Below are 22,023 nucleotides of genomic sequence, written 5' to 3'. Positions count from 1 at the left end.
AGTCCGTTACTGTGGTTTTGGATTCCTCAGTCTAGCATAGTTCCCTGCTTCAGGAACCACATGCTCCGATCCGTCACTTGAATGCTCTGTCCGTCTCCCTCCTACTTAGGGACAAACACCGAAGCGTCTAGGAGCCACTTGATATATGAATCGGCCATGTTCATCTGGATTTGTCGAGTCTAGAACCTGGCCGCTACAGAGACCGAGCACGAGAACTCTAAAAACGTTGGGGTTTGGCACGTTCAGTCACTGATAACCGGAGACGAAATTGGAGCCGGCCTCTTGGCCAGATTCGCAAGAGTTTGCAAATACCAGTACCATGGCTCGCATGGCTCGAGGTTCTCCGGCCTCTTGGCTTCCCCGTGGGGACCTCTCGCCTTGCCCCTGCATTATGCAAGGGTGCTTCCCAAATCAGAGAACGCCCTTGTGGATGTATATATTCGACCTGGAAACATGTACCCAGCGGCGGTATCGAATACTCTTCAGTCATATCAAACTTTTGACGCCCCTGATCCTGAAGAGGTTTCTCCCCTCTGCCCAACGACGCCGAAGCTGCCCAAGCATTCATGGAAGCACCAGCAAACCCTCGCTCTGTGGAGAAAATGGGCCATGTCGAAGAAAATGAGACCGTTGTGACAGATGTTCCAGCAGGCAAGGCCATTGACCCTCAAGATATCACCCACCAGGGCGCTGAGGCCGTTTTACTCTACGTCGATAACACAGATGGCGATCCAGCAGCCAATGGCTTGAAGTTGGCCGCCGACGGACACGTAAGTCTTGATAACATCTCAGTCACGGGCGTGCAAGCTTATGACTTCTGGTACGCAGACGGTTCTGATACCTCAGCCCAGCGACGACCCCAATGATCCGCTCAATTGGTCATGGTTCAAGAAGCACGCCTTCCTCGTGGCTGCATCCATCTGCACCTTCTCCAGTGACTTTGGTATCACTGTTGGTGTCCCTGCTGTCGTCAGACAGGCCGAGTACTGGGGCGTTACTCCCGACAAAATGAACTATACGAACAGTTTGTGTGTGGCTTTGAGGTAAGGCTTCTCCATATCGCATGTCAGACACCCCTATAACCAGTCTTCTAGCGGTATTGGCGGCCTCCTGGTGATCCCGCCGTGCTACTTCTGGGGTCGAGCGCCCGTTCTCTTTTGGACCACCTTGATTGCGACCCTCCTGACACTCGGTTTGGCGCTCACCGATGACTTCGCCACCTTCTACGCTCTGCGTGGAATCCAGGGTCTCTTTATCACCACCTGTAACGTGACGGTCTTGTGCTACATCAAGGACATGTTCTTCTTCCACGAGCACGCCAGGAAGATCGGCATTTGGATCTCGCTCTATTTCATTTCCCCTTATATCGGACCGATGTGCGGAAGCTTTGTCGTGGCCTACACTGACGGTTGGCGCAATCCATTCTGGCTCTCTTTCGGGTTCAACGTCTTCTGCTGCGTCCTCATCCTCGCTTTTACGGACGAGTCATGGTACCGACGTGATATTCCGCGGGAGGAGCAGCCACCACGGGGCAGTCGTCTTTCTCGATTACTTGGGTGGTGGCAGATCAAGCACCACAAAGGTTACTTCATTGATGTGCTGCCGGCATGCAGCAGAATGACGCTTGTTATTGTGAAACCCATCGTTCTGCCCATCATTGTCTACTAGTAAGTTCTCGAGGTCACCCATTCTGCAGTCCTGACTGACATGTTTGTACAGCGGCCTGACATTCATGTGGGCTGTCGGCATCAACATCTGCTCTGCTGTTCTTTTGGCAACCCCTCCGGAGCAAGGAGGCTACGGATTCAACACTGACGCAGTCGGTTTCATCTATTTGTACGTCGTGCTCCTTCCTCGCTTTGAAAAGGCAATCAGACCACTAACCTGTCAAACAGCGCGCCTTCCATTGGCATCACAGTGGGTGAATTGGCCGGTCACTGGTGCAACGATTGGCTTGCGGCCAGATATACCCACAAGCACCGCGGTATCTTCAAGCCGGAAGGTCGTCTGCCAATGAACTTCGTCGCAGGGTTATTTATGATTCCAGGGCTTGTGCTTGTTGGCCAGACGCTACAGTATCGACTACACTGGACTGGAATTGCCTTCGGCTGGGGCATCTATATCTTTGGGGCCATGCTGGCCAGCGTGGCCATCACTGCGTACGCGTTGGACTGTTATCCCAACGGCTCCGGCGAGGTCTCGGCTTGGCTGAATCTCTTCAGAACCGGCTGTGGATTTGCCGTCCCCTACTTCCAGCTTCCTTGGGGCGCCAAAGTCGGGTACGGCGCTGCTTTCGGGACACAGGCCGCCGTCATCATCCTTGCTTGCCTCATCCTCCTGCCACTGGTCTTCTTCGGCGAGAGACTCAGAATCAAGGGTGGACCTCTCCGATTCCCAGGCTCTTCCTGATGAGCGCAACTACTCAAGGTCCTGGTGGATGACTCTTGTAACGTCGATGAATTTCTAGAGTGGGAGCCCTACGGCTATTGTGGAAGCTACTCTAAAGTACATACAATAGACCATTGATCCTCTGGAGCTCAGCTAGCAATAAGGAGAAAGTTTAACCAGAAGTGAATTAATATTCCCCAGCTAGTAGGACCGACTAAGAGCCGTGTAAACCCTACTACCTGGCCTGTTGAGACCTATCAGCCAATTAAACGAGAGGGCGTGTTCAAAAGCGGCGTTGCTAGTTCTACCCCTTGAAGGCTGTCGTCTTGACTAGAAAGACCTTGATCGTCTCGGTCTTCCCTACGGGTCACCTATAAGTCCAGGTTGAAACGACTTCTTCTGCGCGATAAAGAGAGTGAGGGATGTGTCAATAAAGAACCTCTTGCACCGCTTTCACCATCTGTCTCTCTCTCACACACACACCCAGGCTCCTCCTGCGCATATTGAGAGATATTGAGGGAGATATTTGAATAGAGAGGACGTATAATTCGGACACATTGATATTATCGTTTGCGGCGAGCTATTCCTGCAATCTGTCTACCTCTGTACTCGGTACATACATCAGTTTCCCAAAAATCCCCAGCGCAAAAGGGTCGAATGTCGATCTATTCAAGTTTTGTCCCTGCACCCACCCATCCCCCAAACTATGCCGCGTGCAAAGCTCCAGTCACCCGGTCAGTCACCTCCCAACGCACCCGTGAGTCTTCTGCCCTTCTTCTTTGCCACCGACCATTTCACACTCCTTAGTAGAAGCCCAGCAAGGCCGTGTCGTACCTCACCAGCTGGCCCTGGGCGGGGTGCGCGCCGCCATAGGTGAACGGACCACCGTTCGTGGCGACGTACAACGATCCCCTCTTCAAGTCCTCGGCGCTCGTGCCGAACTTGGCAGACGTCAAGCCGACAGGACCGGTCGTGTTTCCCGCCACGGCCACGATGTCGGGTTGGAATGTGCCGGCGCCCACGCCCGAGAGATAGGCGATGTGTCCGTACTCGCACGCAAACCAGAGACCGCCGGCGAAATCGAGCGTGAAGTCGTCGGGGAAGATGTTGGCGAACTCTTGGTCAGCGAGAACTTCTGCGGGGCCGGTGGCGTGGCCGGTGGTGGAGTTGACGGGGATGCGGTTGAAGGTGACCGAGTTGGAGTTGTCGTAGTAGAGATAGCCGTTGGAGAAGCTGACGGCGTTGATGCCCAGGGCCAGTCCGCCCGAGAGGGTCGCGTTTGGCGCCATGGACGGGTCGTTGACCGCAATGGCAGTGTGTCCCGTGAAGACGTTGACGGACCAGACGAGGCCTTTGGCCGAGTCAGCGACCAAGAGGATGCCGGTGTTGGGGTTCAGCACGGTCAGCCCGTTCGGGAGACCCGCGTTGGGTAGATCGGCGACCTTTGCGACCTTGACGCCCTTGGCCAGTTGCTTCGAAAGCTTTCCGTGACCAGCCGTGCGGGCACCGGCGGTGTGGCCGTTCAGGTCGATCTTGAAGATGCCATAGCTCCCGGGGGTGGACGTGAAGGTTTTCACCGAGAAGTTGCCGACAACGGCGTAGAAGATGTCGTGGCCCAGCTCCACGACACCGAGAACCCCGGTGTGTGCAGGGAACTGGGCAAGGAGGAGTGGCGGGAAGGCGTTTGTAGATGATAGGAGGTATACTTCTGGTGCTGAAAGAAGAGTGGCCACAAAGTTGCCGTCCTCGGAACGGGGAACGAGGTTCTCGACCCAAGTGCCGTTGGGGAAGGTTGATATAACGTGCGGTGCGAGGATCGGCTCTGAGAAAGTAATCGTCGAGACCGAAGCCGCTTGTCTGGACTCCAACGTGTTGGCTTGAGGCAATGCTGATGCGGTGGCGACCGATGTGAGCGTGAGCAAAAGCCCGGCAATGGTAGAGTAAATCATCTTTTCTTTTTGACGTTAATACTTCTCTTTGATGTGATGAGCGAGTGAATATGAGAAGTGCGGATGAGGGAGTGACAGATGAAGACCTGCTTTGGCAGCCTTATATATATATGTCCCGGCCCATACTGAACGCTGCCACATTATACACGCCCGAGAATGCAGTTGCCCAGTATCGGCAGCTTCCCAGCCGCGGCGCAAACGAGATTGGACTGCATCCGTAATCGTAGCCGTGAAAGGCATCATAAAGCGTACATCGCCCAGGTCTGGGTTAGAGGCGCTCTGATAATCACTTCAACTCCTCCAGAAATGACCGACCATGTGGAAGGATGCTGCGAGGTTGGCGAGAAATGTGACAGCTGAAGCGTCCGCAATCTTCCAGATGTAGGGCCGAAGCATTAGGCTCGCCTTATGCATCCGAACTGGTCGTAGTATAGGATATTAGCCACTTGGCCGCTTGTGGACAAGTGATTTGCACGCCGCGGAATGTCACCATTCTGGGGATAATGTCAGAACCTGAAGACCGCTGTGTAAGCGAATCTCCACCAGGCTGGCACCCAGCTGTGGCTTTAGCTGGAAAGCTGTGTCACGCACTAAGCTTCATTCGTTCGGGTGAGATTACGATATAGAGCGGTGATGCCCCTCGTTGTATTTAGTTAGGCAACCAAGACCTCTTGCGCCGCTACAATCACAAAACAGTAAGTATGGCGCGAGAGTCTTTGATTTCGCTCTTTCATACGAGCAGACTATGCGAACTTGACAGGAGAGAGCAAGCAAAAATAGAAGTTGGGTCAAGGGAAATCAAATTGCGTTTACGACTCGGCTCAGCAGCGCAGTCGACATCATACTTACCTCCCTGGCACGTGGGTTCCAGCAGGCGATTCACTTCAAGTCGTGCGACTTACCAGAGCCACAGAAAAATTATCCAGCCCAAAATATACGGAATGGTAAACAGTGGGACCCATATGAAGATCAAAATCGGGTCGAACAGCAAGCTCAATGCCGCGAATGGGACAACAATCTCTGCGAATCGAGGGATGACGCGCGTGTGAGCCTCGATGGCCACCAGGGTCAGAATGATTCTCCACAACATTCGCATGAAAGAGATGTTTGAACACATGGTTTTGTCTTTGTTCGAGGCGATGTTCGAAAGTTCGGAGTTGTGTTGTTGATGCAAGTCGTCTGGAATGGCGGGAACATGGGCTTATTTACCTCTGCGGTCGCCCTGCTCTCGATATCTGTCTTGTTCTCGAACAAGGAGACTCTCCGACTTCCCTCGAAATTTCTACTGTTGCGAGACAAAGCCGTGCAAGCGCTGGCTTTGTGGTCGCGTCTGACTTTGTGCCTCAGCATTGTCACGCGTCAGAGGCAAGTTTGTATGTTCCAGTTGTTCTTTGTTGTCGTTGAGGGGCGACACTGATGTTCCTCAAGATACAGAGTGCTTTCGGAGTCGATCGTTGGGAAAAGTAAGGGTGCATCTGATGCCATGTGGCTGTTCTCCTTCAGCTTTCCTATGTGTTTTGCCAGCACACTCGACGAGTGACCGTGGATTTGCATGTAAATACCTGCCATCAGTCTTCGCGGTTCTCTTTCATCAATTTGAACATTTTCGAATCGCAGAGTCGCTTGTGGGTTTGTGAATGTGAAGCGTGCAGCGGTTCAGGTTGGGGAAGAACGGTAGACGATGGTACTGAGCTGCAGAAGATCTGTATGTATCAGTGAAATTGAAGAACAAGATAAGGTGCTTCGGGACAAACGGATGTCATCGGCGAATGGTCACCAAAGTCAGAAGAGGGAAGGCCAAATGCTTGGGCAGGCCCCGGGAGCGCTCGGTAAGCGCAGCTGATCATATCTATCATGAGTGGGTATCTGCTATTGATGCCTCATCCATGACACCATGAGACTATGAGTTAGGTCTTTCATTCTATTGTATCTGAGGTCGCAGAAGTGTATCTTTCCCTCTGATATACTTTCCCAATTTGGTATAGTTATATTATAGATCTAATCACCTGGTCTATAAACACAGCCAGTTGCCTTAGTATAGTGTCCCGGATCTGATCAAGGACCGCCTCCAGTGCAGTATTTTCATGACTGCCACCATACCCGTGCGAATTTTTGCCCTCAATCTTCGCCTGATCCCTTGTACCCTTGCTCTACCACGCGCAATACCTTGATCTCATGCTCTGCGGCTTGCAAAGTCTCAGTCTTCTTCGGAAGAGCAGTGGTTATCACACGCTTCTCGGATTTCTTGACGTCAATCTTAGCAAACCCCTGCACTTTTCTTCTGGTAGCTCCTATTTATCTGCACGCAATATCACTGATAAGCTACAAGCTCTAGGTGTGCCAAGGCGGGAGACACATTTCATACCACGTATTGTGCAACAGGGAGGTATGGGAGGGTATACAGGAACTGACTCGGCCATATTTCCAAGATAAATCCATCGAATCTTGTACAGGAAGGAGGTTGTCGAGCCAAGAGGAGAGTAAATTTGACGATGACCGGCCGGCCACTAGCCAATGGCAATGCAAAGGAATACAACCTTTTGCTTTTCATTCATATGCCGATCTCCGTCTGCTATTCACATATTCCAGAGAACCCTCTCGCGCGTGGTCTCTTTCCAACCTCGGTCTGTTGGACACGAAAGAATGTCCCTGAATGGTTGTGATTCCCTACCTGGAGAGCGTGCAGATCTCGGTTTGCAACAGCACCGAGTGCTAAACACCAAGGTAGTGTCCTAGGACACCCGCCACTGACACATCACGCACGATATATCTGTCTCGGTCAGAAAGATGCCGGGCACTGACGCATTCGGAGTCCTCGCCAGCCTCGCGTTCTCCAATCACCCTCAAGGACCCCGTATCTCCGTAGAAGGGTACGTGTCAGTAGCCTGGTATGCTACGGCATCGCCTTGGTGTGTAGCACTTTGTACCTTTGTAAATCGAGAACTGCATCCTCTGGGGAGCAAATCACACCGATGCACAGACCTTCCTTCGCGTCCACCAGAATCTGCATGTGCTTTTCACAATGTAGTCCCATGGCGTCGCTGTTCAAATGCCGCGAAGCAGCAAAGACCAGCTTTTCAAGGGACGACGTCCATGGATTGAATAGACCGACAATGCAAGAGAGATTCTTTGGTGCAACGCATCAGCATCGCTCGGTCCTAGAAACTTACAACGAGATCCTCCCATGTAACCAAATATGTTGAAATCTAATATTTTGTGTTTGTTTGAGGGACCCGACATTCTCGGGAATTTTCAATAACGGCGTGGGTGTAGGGTTACAAGAACACAAGACACCTAGTCAGCATGACTCCGGATGCAGGTAATGATTGTCGGATACCGAGCTCGGGCCTTTCATATGGTTTGCGGCCTGCGAAAGTGGTCCACAGAGTTCGTATCCTGACGTGCCTGACCAGATGTGAAATCCACAAAAGCACAACTGTTTTGTTAAGGCCACAATTATTGACAAGACGGCAAGCAGCCAGGCACAAATGCATATCTCCACCTCAATCGACGTTACATTCTTCATGGCTAATGGTGGGCTGACAGGAGGCAGGATCCACCGTCTCCCCTTTGACAATGCCTTTGGCTGTCGGGCCAAACGGCCAAACGTGATGACTTATCCCAGATGAATGAAAATCAGATGATGCTCCAGCAAAAAGTTGCTGCTCGCGTGGTGCCAATGTTGTTGCAATGACTCGGGAGGGTAGCATCCAGAGGCTTTGTTGTCGTACAAGTACCACTACTGTGTACTTATAACTAGATATGGTGATTACTGGGTACAAGCAGGCAGGCTTAATGACGCATTACTGACGCCGACAAATGTGTGACAAGCATCAGAAAAATTATGGTTCGATGTCTTGTACACTAAGCCATACTGAAACAGGCTAAGCAGCTTGGGATCAGGCCTTCAAGGCAGGCCTGGGATGGGGGGGTTTCACAACTCTGCAACGCTGGCCTAATGGCTCAAAAGAAGAAGGAGGCGTTGGTTCAAGGGCCAGCCAGTGGCTGACTTCATCTCGGCAATTGCAAATTGACCATTCGCCGAGAATGGGCTTTTGATAATCACCTGATTCTGGCTAAGCTCTGGAGGAAATGGCCGAGGCGGCGCGGTGGATGCTTGTTTACGCCGCCGACATCATTTTCCCTCAGATTTTGGTGGCTCTAATGATCCAAATGCGCCACCGCGCCCTCCGGGATCCGACAAATCTAAGCATTTTCTCACGAGGCTTCATTGCAGCCTCCTGTCGATCTTGGTGTATCCAACCTACACAACACCTCGTATACCTCAAACCCTGGCAACTTGCGTTGTGGAAATTCTCAGTCTCTGTCAACATGCGAGCAACTGCCTAATTTGTGGGTTTCTGCGCGTGCTGATTCCTCGCGCGTGGCCGTAGTCAAGTCCCCTCCTTGCTTGCTCAGCGTGATCAGCTTACATGGCCAGTTGGTGTTTGCCGAGGCCTTGTCCCCCACGGGGCAAACACGAGATTCGATTACATGGAGTCCAGGCATTGTTTGAAACCGCCTCCGATCTGTGGTGGCATCTCGTCATCGGTCAAGTGATCAACTGCTAGCTGCTCGCAAAAAAGCAAGAGTTGCATAACCTACGTCCGGGCCTTCCGGGAGACTCTTGGCTGTCGCCGTGTCTAGTGCCTCGATGGTGTCGGAGAGCGGAATTCCGAAGAGCCTCGTAGGAGCCTGGCATAAGGAAATACTGGCCCTCTGAGGAGGTTCCTGGTGGTCGTGCCTAACAATGAAAGAGGAGGTGGGCCTGTGCTTACAGAACCCTTCCAGAAATCGCTCATCATGATACACCATTGGATATGCTACTGGTGCCACCACACATCTCCATACTCGATGCTCAGGCCATCCGCACTCCTCCGCTTTTTTTCAAAGTAACCTTGGAAGACAACCCATCATCCACGTGCCGCGATGGGAATTTTACTGGGGGGATCCTCGCGGTGTCTATAAGAAAGGCCGCAATGTCCACCCCTCTTTGGCAGATTTCCCATACTTTCCACACAGAAAGTGTTGATTAAACAAGCATAAGCGAAACATGGGATACCTCAAGTTTCGAAGGCCCGAGCTGACTCGCGAGTCGCTCGGCCTCACCAACTGGGTACAGTACGACAAGTACAATCCAAATGCTGCCGGCGCTACCGAGGCCAGGAAGTCGTTGGCTGGCCTGGACTATTCACCTCTGCGACGAGTAACATGGGCATCACTGTGGATGGGCATCCTCATCTCGATGGGTGGATTCATCTTTGGCTATGATACCGGTCAGATTTCTGGTTTCCTTGCCATGCCAGACTTCCTGGAGAGATTCGGTCTGCGTCACAGCGATGGGACATACTATTTCAGCAACGTGCGTTCGGGTCTGATTGTCGCAATGGTAAGTTGACTACCCCTTGGCCCCGTGGACGAGGCTGGGACTAAGTGATATAGCTGTCGATCGGTACATTGATTGGAGCACTTGTTGCTGCTCCCATTGCCGACTTCATTGGCAGAAGGCTGAGCGTGACCGTCTGGTGCGCCGTCTTTTGCGTGGGTAACATTGTCATGATCTCCTCAGACCATCACTGGTACCAGATTATGATGGGCCGATGGGTTGCTGGTCTCGGTGTCGGCGCATTGTCATTGCTCGTGCCAATGTATATGGGTAAGCGATTTTGTCAAGATGCCCGTCGAGTCCAATCACTGATCCTTCATAAGCTGAAACCGCCCCTCGATACATCCGTGGCGCCCTGATCAGTACATACCAGCTCTTTGTATGTCATACCTTGAACCCCATTGGTCTCTTCCAACTAACCATATAGATCACGTTCGGTATCTTCTTGGCTGCCTGCATCAACTTTGGCACCTACGAGCACCAAAGAGGAAACTCTGGATCATGGCGAATCCCCATGGGAATCGCTTTCGTCTGGGCGTTCATTCTCGGTGGTGGCATCCTTGCCTTCTCTGACACCCCGCGATATCTGTACCGCAAAGGACATAAAGAAGAAGCGAAGAGAATCATGGAAAAAGTATATGGCGCCCCACCAAACCACTACAGCGTCCACGTCGAGCTGGAAGAAATCGAGGCCAAGCTCCGCGCAGAAGCGAAGCAGGACGGCCCCATCACTGAATGGTTCAACATGTTCCGCGCTCCCAAGATGGCGTATCGTGTCGTGCTCGGCATGACGCTGCAGATGTTCCAACAGTTGACCGGTGCCAACTACTTCTTCTACTATGGCACGGTGATATTGTGAGTTCCCACATCCTCCCGGTTCCGCCTTGTGTTTCTGGGAAAGATTCCTATCATGAAATCTGTCGAATTTTATCTAACAGTCTCTACCAGCCAAGCAACGGGTATCAACAATAGCTTTGTGGTAAGTGCCAAGCCGTTATTCAGCTTCCACCCCCTTTCCGGGCTTTTCCGCCCTACCCCCTCTTCCCACCCCTCGCTACCACCAGCACACTCGGCTGTTGTTGTGAACTCAGTACATGTCAGCAGAGGCTAACACTCGCTTGCAGACCCAAAGTAAGCCCTTCCCGGACCTGCTCCAGCATTGCCGAAATATCCCGGACCCCCAGATTTCCCGGTTTGTAAGTATACAGGTGCTGACGGGATATCAGTGATTTTGAACGGCATCAACTTCGGAACCACTTTCTACGGCCTGTACGTCGTCGAGCACTATGGCCGTCGCAAGTCCCTCATGTGGGGATCGGCCTGGATGTTCCTGATGTTCCTGATTTTCGCCAATGTCGGCCACTTCTCTCTCGACAAGAGTGACCCCCAAAAGACCGAATCTAGCGGCACCGCCATGATTGTGATGGCCTCGTTCTTCATTTTTGGCTTTGCTGTGACCTGGGGACCTATCATCTGGACAATTGTGAGTCTTTTCTGATGCTTCTGATGTTCTTTCGGCCAGAAAAAAAATGGTCTGGTGGTAGAGAAAACGCGTGCGGCGGAAGAGGATACTTCCCGGCACATTCACACCACCACCACCACCACTTTTTCTGGCGTTTTAGATGGCATAGACATGTTCTAACATTCTCACAGTGCGGCGAAATGTACCCTTCGAGATACAGGGCCAAGAGCATGGCACTGTCGACCGCCTCCAACTGGCTGTGGAACTTCCTCATCGCGTTCTTCACACCATTCATCACCGGAGACATCGACTTCCTCTACGGCTACGTCTTTGCAGGCTGCAACCTCGTCGCTATCCCCCTGGTCTACTTCTTTGTCGTTGAAGGTCAAGGCCGGACCCTGGAGGAGATCGATACCATGTACATCCTCGGTGTGAAGCCGTGGAAGAGCAGCGAGTGGATCGCTCCACCTCCAGAGGAGATGGCCAGGATCAGACGCGAGGCCGGAACGGGCGATCACGTCGAAGACGCGGAAATCACCCCTGCTGCCGACCGCAACAGCGACGAGTCAAATGCTGAGAAGGAGGCCGAAAAAGAGGCTGAGCATCAAGCATAACTCACCACGTCTCAGCCACTCAAAAACTCCAGCCGGCTTCAACCGCGAAGCAGAGACAAGAGAACAGCAAAAAGAGAAAGAGTAGAAACAGAAACAAGACCAGAGCGTGTTTGTATTGGTATGTTGTGAATGAACTAATGAGTTGGGCAGATGGGGGAGAGGACCATTCCAGGGGATCAGGTGGGAGAAGCAACGGAAAAGTTGGATACCCCGCAGCATTGCACTGGAAGAGGGGGGAAAACCCAGTGCATGCTTGCTCTTTGACGCACTCGTTACGATTGTCATGTTGTACGCACAAGTCCTAATGCCTCCATACCGGGCAGTTATGACTGTCTCGTACATTTTAATATATACGTCTTGATTTTGACAGCACCGCCGAGCTCACTATTTCTCACGGAGTGTTTCTCAAACGGGAGAAGGCCTTTGGGTATTAAATGACGGAGGTCTCCGGATTTTGAAGAGCTCTGCGTCGAAAAAGAGCATTCTGTACACCGACGAGAGTTGCCCGTTGTTGCTCGCACTATCGAAAGCCAAGACCCCACCACTCTCACAGGCAAAGCCCGGCAACCGTATACTGGGCATCAGCAATTAGCAGACTCGTGAACAGCTTCTGGGTTCAGAAAGGGTAAATAAAGCCCGCACGCCCCGGGGAAGTATGCATTTTGTAAGTCCAGACCTCGGATGCCCTCTCGCATAAAATGGGACCGTGAATGCTTATCTCATTGGTTCCATGGAAACTTCACTACACTACTTTCGGAACAAGTGCTCTAATATGATTGGTCGTCCTGGTAATGCTCCCAATCAGGTCATTCCCTCTTCTGCGTGTGCACTATCCCCCACTCGCACAGTGCAGTGCCTTTTTTCGTTAGATCCATGGTGACAGCTCTGAGCAGCTTCGTGAGCTGAGCGTTCGGAGATGGATTTTGCTGCTACACCGCACGTCGCAGAATGTATCGCTTCGGAGTATCCTTTCCCGCTCTTATCCGTACTTACAAAATGTCACTGATCCAAAGCTATCCAGACCGCTGAATATGAGTTGGCACTTGCTGACATATCCCATCACCTCCACGAAGTATAAAGAAAGCTTCCACAACAACTTCATTATGGGTCTCGGGGGAACTGATGTACGCATTTCGAGATGAGTAGCGTGGACCGGGTTCGTGGACGCGACATCCCGCACAACAGCTGTGTGTGGACTCGAAACAGTACAGAGATGTCAAGCAACGGACTTGTACATAGGTGGACAGGATAGGGAAAGTTGGCGTCTTAAGGGGAATTTGTTGATTCTATTTTAGGCGATTCGGGAAACCTGCCAAAATCAGAGCGCAGGCAGAAAGCCTCGTCGGGGCAAACAAGACCTTAGGATTCACCCAAGCATATCAATCCATCCATGTACTTTTTCATATTCTCTTGTGAAGCCTTGTTGGTGAACGGGAATCGCTGACTCAGTCCATGTTTCCATCCTACACTCCCTCGAAGCTCTAGGCGTGGCCCAGACCTAGCAGAATCCACCCATAATCTGGCACAAGCGACCCCAGAAACGCCACCTCCTTTTTTTGCCCAGCGCCACGCCGTTCATCCTTTTCCCCTTTCGTTTCGTGTCGGGACTTCGGAGAAGATATGCGCAAAGACAATTAAAAACCCTCGAACCCCAACGCTTCATTCTGCGTACTCCATTCATACTGATGATACTACGCGCCACGGCTGATTCCTTATTTCCTGGTACCAAACACGTTGGCCCGGTGTTCGCGCAGGGGGAGGATCATGTCTCAGAAGACGGTGCAGAAGCTAAAGGGGGATTGGCCTCATACGCGTGATTTTTGTGGGCAATTTGTGGAGAAGGATGATCCGCCAAGCGAAACACAGACAGTTGTACAGGAGTGATTTGATGGATTGACAGAGGCTCTGATGGACCTGGTGGACTGATGGGGTGATGGACTGGCCCCCATCCCTGAAAAAAATCAAAAATAGTGTCGATGTTGAGCGACTCCCCCGTGTTTGGCGTTTGCGGGTGGTTTTTTGGGCTGTAAAGCGCCTCGTTGACGTTTCTGTTTCCTTTTCCCTTCTTGTTACTCCATACTCTCCCTCACCCCGTAATTCACCTTACAGCGGGATCTTGTTCACTGTGAACGCGTCACTGCTTGAGGTGTCCCCTCTTGCATTCTCTTTGCTTGATGTAGCTACCCACTCCGCCGGCAAATCATGAGTTCGTCGAGGACTGGCTCCTCGCGAACCAGTTCGGATGGATCTGAGGTTGAACTCCTGAACGAAAAGCACGACTTCGACCACGATGCGCAGAACCCCAACGCGAGCCCTTGGATGGGCATCGGTCCTTCTCGTCAAATCCCTAAAGTCACCTTGTGCTTGTCGGTCAAATTCCTTGCCAAACTCGCTGGTCAACTCTTCAACCTCTTGATCCCGAGTTTTCTCCAGCGCCGCATCCATAATGATCAGGCGAAACCAGACAAAGTTGCTCCAACGGCGTTTCTCGATGGCATGCGCGGACTTGCTGCCTTTGTCGTCTTCATCTGTCACCTCACATATGGCACCTTTGACATCGCTCACGCATGGGGCGCCGTTACGGACCCCGAACACCAGCCAATGTCTGTCTTCCGGGAATATCTGCGCTTACCTATTGTCCGCCTTCTCTATTCTGGCCCTCCCATGGTGGCCATCTTTTTCGTCATTTCGGGCTACGCGCTCAGCTACAAGCCCTTGAAACAGATGCGGTCTCAGCAGCAAGATCAGTTGATGACGACCATGACATCGTCCATCTTTCGACGCGGGTTGCGGTTGTTTCTTCCCTGCTTCGCGTCGACATTCCTCGTCATCTGTCTCGCCCAGCTCAATCTGTACAAACTCACCGAAGGGTTTTCGAACCAAATGCGCATGATCCGGGAGAGCCACTGCTATACTCAGCCTACCCCGTGGCTGCAGTTCACCGATTACTTGGTGCAGCTCCTCATCTTTGTGGATGTCTTCAACTGGAACATATTCGCTGGGTCGATCGAGCTTGACCGGCATCTCTGGACCATTCCTGTGGAGTTCCGATGCAGCATGGCCTTATTTCTGACACAAATGATGGTGGCTAGGATGTCCTCGCGACTGAGGCTGTCGACGCTTGCCGCGCTGCTTGCGTGGGGCACCTCTTGGGACCGATGGGATATGTGTCCATTTTGGGCGGGAATGGTGATTGCCGAGCTGGATATCATTTGGTCGGTTCCCAAGGTGTCTGAGCTGCCGTCAGTCACAAACAGCCCACCGCCTGCGAAAATGAGATTATCATCCAAGATTCTATATTGGTCGACCTTCTGTGTTTCGCTTTTCCTGCTCTCCTTTCCGGACATCGACGCTCACGTCACCCCAGGGTACCTCACCCTGACCAACCTCATCCCCGTCAACTTTACGCAAAAGCATCGATTCTGGCCAAACATCGGCGCAGTCATGATTGTCTGGTCGTCATCCCGCCTGGGGTTTTGGCGTAACAAGGCTTTTTGCTGGAGTCCGATTCAGTATCTCGGAAAGATCAGCTTTCCCCTCTATCTCATGCACGGTCCTGTCATCCACACGCTGGGCTACATGGTACGGAAACATTCATCCCTCCCTGCCCCAAAATGCAACGGACTTTGTTCCTCAATGTGGAATGATTCCTGAACTAATCTTTTGATAAACTCCACCAGATTCTCCCTCGAACCCCGGAAGTCGAAACCCCGGAAATAATAAGACAGTTCGAATTCGAGTTCCTCAAGTCTTCGATCGTCATTGTCTTGGCCGTCATTTGGGCTGCGGACGTCTTCCTCCGAGCCGTCGACACGCCCTGCGTCAACTTTGCCAGGAAACTGGAGAAAGTCTTCTTTACAGGCTGATCTGTCTCCCCTGCTACGACTCGATTCGCCTCTCTCTGTCGGTTTGTCATTCAGCGATACGCGCGGACAAAGGGGGTTAGCCGCAGTCTCCATGATCAAAACTCGAATCCCCTAAAATGGAGCATTGTCGCACAGTCCGATGGTGACTAGAATCTTCACGCTCGACCGAGACACACTCGATTCGTTACTGTGATTCTAGCGACTCCGAAATCCCGCCCGGAAGTCCCAGGGTCTCGCACTCAGATTTGCGGCAATGCGCACGCATCAGCCATTTGTCGAGAGCAGCTCCTGCAGTGCGCATCGTGCTCAATCGCAGTTTGGAAGAGGACCATTTCACGGGCATCGCCCTTTCCTTGGTCCACAGGAGCCCAACAGAAGTATTCTTGTTCTGAAGGACACATCTTCGCAGGCTTCGACAAGTCAGAGTTGTCCTGAAGAAGGATGATTGGGAGCGGCGAGGTGGAGGACTGAGAAAACAAGTGTTCGGGGCAAAAGATATGTGACCAGACGGTTTTGGATAGATTGGGCCTCGTCACAGAATGCCAACTCGACATCACCTCGATTCCGCCTTTACTGGATATCAAGTGGCACATACTGCAGACGAGTCAAGAATGGTTGTGTCCAACGACCCGTGTTTGCGATGAACAGTATCATGAAAACATCAACATGCGTCAAGAATTGGATCTGGACGCTTTCTACTTGCGCCCAAGAGGGCATTCAGAAGATAGACAGAAGCAACCGACGATGGATAGGGTACTCTTGCCTTCAAGGGCTGATATAGCTGACCAGAGCAACTTTCGATATCCCTCCTCCACCTCCGCGACTACCTTGCCTCATCCAGGACTTGGTTGTTCACTGTTTACTTCTGTCGCATTCACTTTGCACAAAATTCGATCCGTCTTGTATCGTGGGACGGATCGAGGTACCCCCATGCTTTCGTTTTCGTTCTGTGTGAGAGGGAGCGCGCGCCATGGGTTCACTTCTCCATCCACGAGGTATACAATGCCATATTGAGAAGCCATCGATCAGATTTCTACGCACAGAATTAATGATACGGCGGGCTCTTCTGTCATCACTCGCGTCTTAGTCATCGACGTTGTCCTCATAGAATTGTCTCCGGCCTGGTCATACTAGGGTTTTCAAGCACTGATTTTCTCAAAGCTAGATTATCCTTCAACACAGTGACTTTTCTTTCACACCACATGGGTTGATTCAGGCCTGTGTAAATTGTCCGAGTGTTCCAGTACACGAGCTAGCCTCTCCTCTCTCTCCCCTCCCCTCGGGGACCCACCTCATATACACGAGAAGAACCCGTCTCTGCCAGACGAATACTTACCTCCTCTGGCCGACAAACTTCACGGCTCGGGCGGCAAGAGATGAGCCTTTGGTGTCAATCTACAGATCAAATTCGACTGCTTGACCACGGTGGTGGTGTGCGTGGTCCATCCCATCTCGGGGTCTGCCAGGGCGACGCGGAAGTTGCGTATCAGATGGAGGAATACCTTGTTCATCTCCATGAGGGCGACGTTTTTGCCAATGCACGTTCTCGACCCTGAGCCGAACTGGAGTTTGGGTTGGGCGTTAGTACAAGCAAACAGACCCATATTCGGATGTCGCTTTCCAGTGGAAGGGCGAGGAGGGGAAAAAACACACCGTGAACCAGAACTTTTCCATCCGTTTTCTCTGCTCGGCCGATGCTTCCAACCACCTCTCCGGACGGAAATCCTCTGCATCAGCGCCAAAAATGTCTTTGTCATAGTGAATCACCCACGCGCTGATTCCCACGATCGTCCCGCCAGGCAAATGGATCCGACCTCCGTCCAAGTCCAACCCAGCGGCGGGCACGCGACGTTCCAGGATGATGCCGGTGGGCGGGAAGCAACGCATGACTTCCTTGAGAAAGGCTTGGAAGTAAGGCAACCGTTGGGTTTCGGCAAAGGTGGCGATCCGACTCAGCTCGCCGTTCGATTCGGCGGTTTGGACCTCCTTCTCTAGTTTTTCATAAACGGCAGGGTTCCGGCATAGGTAATATACTAGAGCACGGAGGGCAATGGCTGTCGTATCGCTTCCGGCGAAACTGGCACATCTCACTTTTAGACCCGAGTCTCGATCAGGCGAGGAAAGGGGGCAAGGAAGGATCAAGAGACTCTCAAGTCTGACTTACACGTTCGTCGTTGTATGAGACAGAATGTGCTCCAGGGGCATCTTCGAGGGGTCTTGATGTTGAACCGCGAAGAGCCTCCCCATCAGGTCTTGTCTCTTGACATCAGCCGTCTCACGCTCAGTGATTCGCTTGAGAGTGAAGTCCGTGATGTAGTCGGAACGTTTTGAATTAGGCATTATATACTTGAGCAGCGGGTTGCCTCGCAGGAGCTCATGGAGACCAGGGATATGGCCGACCAGTGAGTTGTACACCATAGAGTCATGGATGTTGTCCAGTATGTGCTCGATATCGGACCCTTGCTCCATGAATCCAAAGGGCTTGGAGAAGGTGATTTCTCCAATGACATCGAAGGCGTAGTACTGGAGCCAATTGGCCATGTCGACAGGCTGCTTGCCATGCCTGGATACCTCGTCCAGCCGACGTACGAGGATGTCGTTGCACTTGTCGATGTAGTCTTCGAGGTCGGTGAGGGCCGAGTTTGAATATGCGTGCGCGACGGGCCGCTTCAAGGCCGCATGCTCAGCCTCGTTGCTGATGGCGAAGAGGTTTGGCAGCCGCTGACCCTTGTACACCATCATGTTTGTTCGAAGGAGCTCAGTCTGTCCCAAGTTTCAATGAACGGAAACACCCCCAGCGCCTCAATCAGTCGATCATACCTTGTTATATCCTTTGTTGATGCCATATATGACAGCGAGGGCGTTCGGATCTCCGATCGACACGGTGTTGGGTCCAATGCGAACATATGGGCCATGACGGTTGTGCAATTCTCGAATCACCTTTTCATAGTTGCCTACCCACGACACGCGAGATTTCCAGAACCCCGTGAAACTCGCCCAGAACGGCCCTGGCACTTGTCGCAGACCTCGGCGGTAGCGAGTAGCCAAGAGATTGACGACCAGAACGAGGACGGCTCCAACACATGGGTACAAGACCGGATGCTGCAACACATGCTGGAGCAAATACATGTTTGGTTTTTCACCTTGATCAAGTCCTTTGCAAGATGCACTGATGGTGGCCCGGGTTCCTTTTCTTCAGAGGGTATTTTGTCGCCAAATCCACCTGTTCCGGACAAAGATAGCGGAATAGTCTGTGCTCGGAATTCCAATGCCTACATTTCACTGATTGTTAGGAAGAATGAGGAGGAAAAAAGGGATATTTTTCACTGTCGCTGCTGATTGATCTGGTCTTGTGTTTACGTTCATGCCGCAACATACCACAAGGCAATGCTGATAATCGTACACATGGTAAATGTAAGGATGTAGAATTGGTGAACCTGCAAGGAGCACGACAAACCTTCCCGGTACCTGTACATCTCCACCAGAATCTACTTGCCAGCCTGCTTACTATTTCCCTTGACACTCTCCGGACTAGCTGATAATAGGTACCGGCAAACCCCCACGCCACGCCTCGCTACCAGCCTTCTGGGTAAGCACGTGGTAGGACAGGAACCAACCTAGTCGACGCACCTAGGCAACTAGCGGTCTCGGAATTAGAGCGGGACCCAAAGGCTCGGAATAAGGATGGCTTTGGTTTGTGCGGAAATCCCTGTTATCCCCACAACTCTCGGCCGGGGATGGAGTCTGGAGTACTCCGTATGGAGAGAGGCTTCGTCTCCGAAGTCCAAATAAGTCGATTCCGCGCCCTCTCCCGAGAGTGACCAACCCCGGTTTTTGAGCTTCACATAAGGACTGCTCAGGGGACCTGCTTGACGAACAGACGAGGTGACTGCTCCCGCATCAACCCTCTCCCCCCATCGTCATTATTTGTTCAAGTCTTGTCGCTCCTTCACCTCTACGAATCTTCACACAGCAAGGATGGAGAAGCCTCCTACGAGCCCGGCAATCCAGGTCGAGGCTGCAGAATCCCAAGAACTACCTGCTGTGCCTGTATCCGAAAGACCAATGACCAATGACTCCGTCACACCCAAGACCTGGCTCGTGGTGTTTGTAAGGACCCAAATCCTTTCCTGTCTTATCACCATTCACTGTTCTCCCGGTCGAGATTCTCGGTCATGCCGAAGGTGGTAACGGCCTGGCAGGACAGGACACAGTTGAACGGGAGAAACGGATGGATGACACGAAGACCAGACGCTGACGAGATCTTCTCTCTCCTCGTATAGGCTCTATCCGCCTCCTCGGGTCTTTCCATATGGCTGCTTCCCACCGTGGGAACGGTTTCAGCCCAGGTTTCTGCCAAACTGCATGCCGACGCAGGCCAGAGCACCTGGTTCCTCTCGGCCTTCTCCGTGGCCGCCATCGTTGCTTCGATGATTTGCGGCGCCAACAGTGATCTCTTCGGTCGGCGCTACTTCATCTTGTTCGGTAACTTGTGCATGGTGATCAGTGGTGTCCTCACGGGCGCTGCGAAGTCTTCCAACCACTTCATCGCCGGCATGACCATCGGCGGATTCGGCACTGGTTGTTGTCAGATGGCCTGTTTCGCTCTCCCGGAGCTCCTGCCCCTCAAATGGCGGCCACTGGGTGTCGTTCTCTCCGAAGCGTTTGCATACTTTTGCCTGGTCGTTGGGCCGGTCGCCGGTAAATTTGCAGTGAACAACGGCGGGGAGAACGGTGAGGGCTGGAGGTGGCTGTTCTATCCCAATGCCATCGCCAATGCGGTCACCGGCCTGATGCTCGCTTTCCTCTACTTTCCGCCCGCTCATCCGCGTGGTATTCCGTGGCACCATGCCCTTCGCCAACTCGACTACGTCGGGATCGCCCTGTTCATCTTGTCCATCACCCTCATTATGGTCGGCATTGTCGACACCTCATATATCGCCGACAAGTCGGACCCCAAGATCGTGGGCACCCTCGTCAGCGGATTTGTCTTGCTGGTGATATTTGGCTGCTGGGAGACGTGGGCGCCCCTCAAGCAACCTCTCACTCCATCACGTATCTTCAGCCGAAATCGGGGCCGCGCATTCACCGCGCCATTCATCTGTGGTATCTCAAGCGGGATGTTCTACCTGGGGCCCAATATCTTATGGGGTACCATGGTCAGCGTCTTCTTCACCAAACCCACGGATCCGATTTCCCACGGCATGAAGCTGGCTATGGTCCAAGGTCTGGGCATCACCGTCGGCTCCATGGGCCTGGCGATATTAGGGGGCCGCATCAAGCATTGGAAATGGCAGATGATAATAGCCTTCACCCTGATGACCCTGTTCGGTGGGCTCTTTGCCCTAGGCCGACCAGGCCGTGTGGCGCCTCTCATCTTCATTTGTGCCTGTTCGGGCATCACCTACTCCTGGGCAGCATATCTCGGCATTGCATATATCCAATTCGGCGCCGAGCAGGTCGATCTCGGTATTGCTGGAGGTCTTGCGTAAGCTTTCAATTCTTCCCATCCCGATCACAGTTCCCCCTCTGTTGCGTCTCCGACTAACGATATACTTCTACTCAGTGCCGTGACTCGTTACGCCGGAGCCCTGATCGCCACCACGGTTTTCTCCACCATCTTGAACAACACCCTTTCCAGTGAGGCTGTCAAGCGGGTCATCCCCGCTGCTGAAGCCGCTGGAGCCTCGCAAGCTGTAGCACAGCAAGTCCTGAGCGCCCTGCCTCTCGGTGCCGATGCCTTGGCCAAGATCCAGGGCGCCACGACCGCCATTATTGCAGCAGCCGGGAGCGCATTCACAGAGAGCTACGTGAAAGCCACTCAGACGGTTGCGTTGACCTCGATCGCTTTTGGTGGTGTAGGAATGATCTCGGCTCTGTTCTTGGAGGACATTACGGCCAAGATGACGCCCAAGATTGAGGTGTTCCTCGAGAACGACGTCAACGCCGAGAAGAACAAGTTCCACTAGGGGCATCTCCGTCTGTGGTCTGGGGAGAGGATATGTGGGCAGTCCTCCCTCGGCTCTCCTTGAGAGCTGGTGCGGCATATGCCTGGTTGATCGGGGGTGCGTTTATTCTTGTCTCCTGGTAGGGGTATATGAAAGAATTTCGTGGCTGTATCGAAAACATGTAACTACACACAGACACACTTTCCCCATGTATAATCACATTATTCTCTACATGCAAGTCCAGAAATCCTTGGTCCATCTTCCTTCCACCGTGACGCCCACCACCCCGTCCAACGATGTATCATGCTCGTGACAATACGGAACATCGATATTTGTTTTTTTTTAACTCGATACCAATTCCGAATTCCGTCAATGCGAACTGCCTCTGTTCCCTGTAAAGTGAAACACGC

The 22,023-nt window shown here is 52.4% G+C and overlaps 6 protein-coding genes across 6 annotated transcripts; 4 read left to right on the top strand and 2 right to left on the bottom strand.

The window, feature by feature from the left end:
• Positions 1-602: 602 nt before the first annotated feature.
• Positions 603-2,409, top strand: AYO20_03839 (hypothetical protein; the record flags this gene model as incomplete). The annotated part of the gene is made up of 5 exons (XM_022642139.1): positions 603-770; positions 829-1,043; positions 1,095-1,667; positions 1,720-1,836; positions 1,896-2,409. The coding sequence occupies 5 exons, from the start codon at positions 603-605 to the stop codon at positions 2,407-2,409; spliced, it is 1,587 nt and encodes a 528-aa protein (XP_022501796.1).
• Positions 2,410-3,191: 782 nt separating this feature from the next.
• AYO20_03838 (hypothetical protein) lies at positions 3,192-4,337 on the bottom strand (the record flags this gene model as incomplete). Its single annotated transcript, XM_022642138.1, has 1 exon — positions 3,192-4,337. The coding sequence occupies one exon, from the start codon at positions 4,335-4,337 to the stop codon at positions 3,192-3,194; it is 1,146 nt and encodes a 381-aa protein (XP_022501795.1).
• Positions 4,338-9,390: 5,053 nt separating this feature from the next.
• Positions 9,391-11,799, top strand: AYO20_03837 (hypothetical protein; the record flags this gene model as incomplete). The annotated part of the gene is made up of 8 exons (XM_022642137.1): positions 9,391-9,726; positions 9,780-9,993; positions 10,047-10,102; positions 10,151-10,578; positions 10,672-10,702; positions 10,815-10,854; positions 10,950-11,206; positions 11,377-11,799. The coding sequence occupies 8 exons, from the start codon at positions 9,391-9,393 to the stop codon at positions 11,797-11,799; spliced, it is 1,785 nt and encodes a 594-aa protein (XP_022501794.1).
• A 2,202-nt stretch (positions 11,800-14,001) lies between these two features.
• Positions 14,002-15,665, top strand: AYO20_03836 (hypothetical protein; the record flags this gene model as incomplete). Its single annotated transcript, XM_022642136.1, has 2 exons — positions 14,002-15,381; positions 15,480-15,665. The coding sequence occupies 2 exons, from the start codon at positions 14,002-14,004 to the stop codon at positions 15,663-15,665; spliced, it is 1,566 nt and encodes a 521-aa protein (XP_022501793.1).
• Positions 15,666-17,020: 1,355 nt separating this feature from the next.
• AYO20_03835 (hypothetical protein) lies at positions 17,021-18,794 on the bottom strand (the record flags this gene model as incomplete). The annotated part of the gene is made up of 4 exons (XM_022642135.1): positions 17,021-17,227; positions 17,319-17,742; positions 17,830-18,428; positions 18,486-18,794. 4 exons carry the CDS (start codon positions 18,792-18,794, stop codon positions 17,021-17,023), a joined length of 1,539 nt encoding a protein of 512 aa, XP_022501792.1.
• An 849-nt stretch (positions 18,795-19,643) lies between these two features.
• AYO20_03834 (hypothetical protein) lies at positions 19,644-21,634 on the top strand (the record flags this gene model as incomplete). The annotated part of the gene is made up of 3 exons (XM_022642134.1): positions 19,644-19,775; positions 19,949-21,153; positions 21,232-21,634. 3 exons carry the CDS (start codon positions 19,644-19,646, stop codon positions 21,632-21,634), a joined length of 1,740 nt encoding a protein of 579 aa, XP_022501791.1.
• Positions 21,635-22,023: the final 389 nt, after the last annotated feature.

Source organism: Fonsecaea nubica, assembly GCF_001646965.1.
Source record: "Fonsecaea nubica strain CBS 269.64 chromosome Unknown Scaff19, whole genome shotgun sequence".
Lineage (NCBI taxonomy): Eukaryota > Fungi > Ascomycota > Eurotiomycetes > Chaetothyriales > Herpotrichiellaceae > Fonsecaea > Fonsecaea nubica.
Note: the sequence above shows the minus strand (reverse complement) of the source record. Positions and strands in the feature narration are given on the sequence as shown.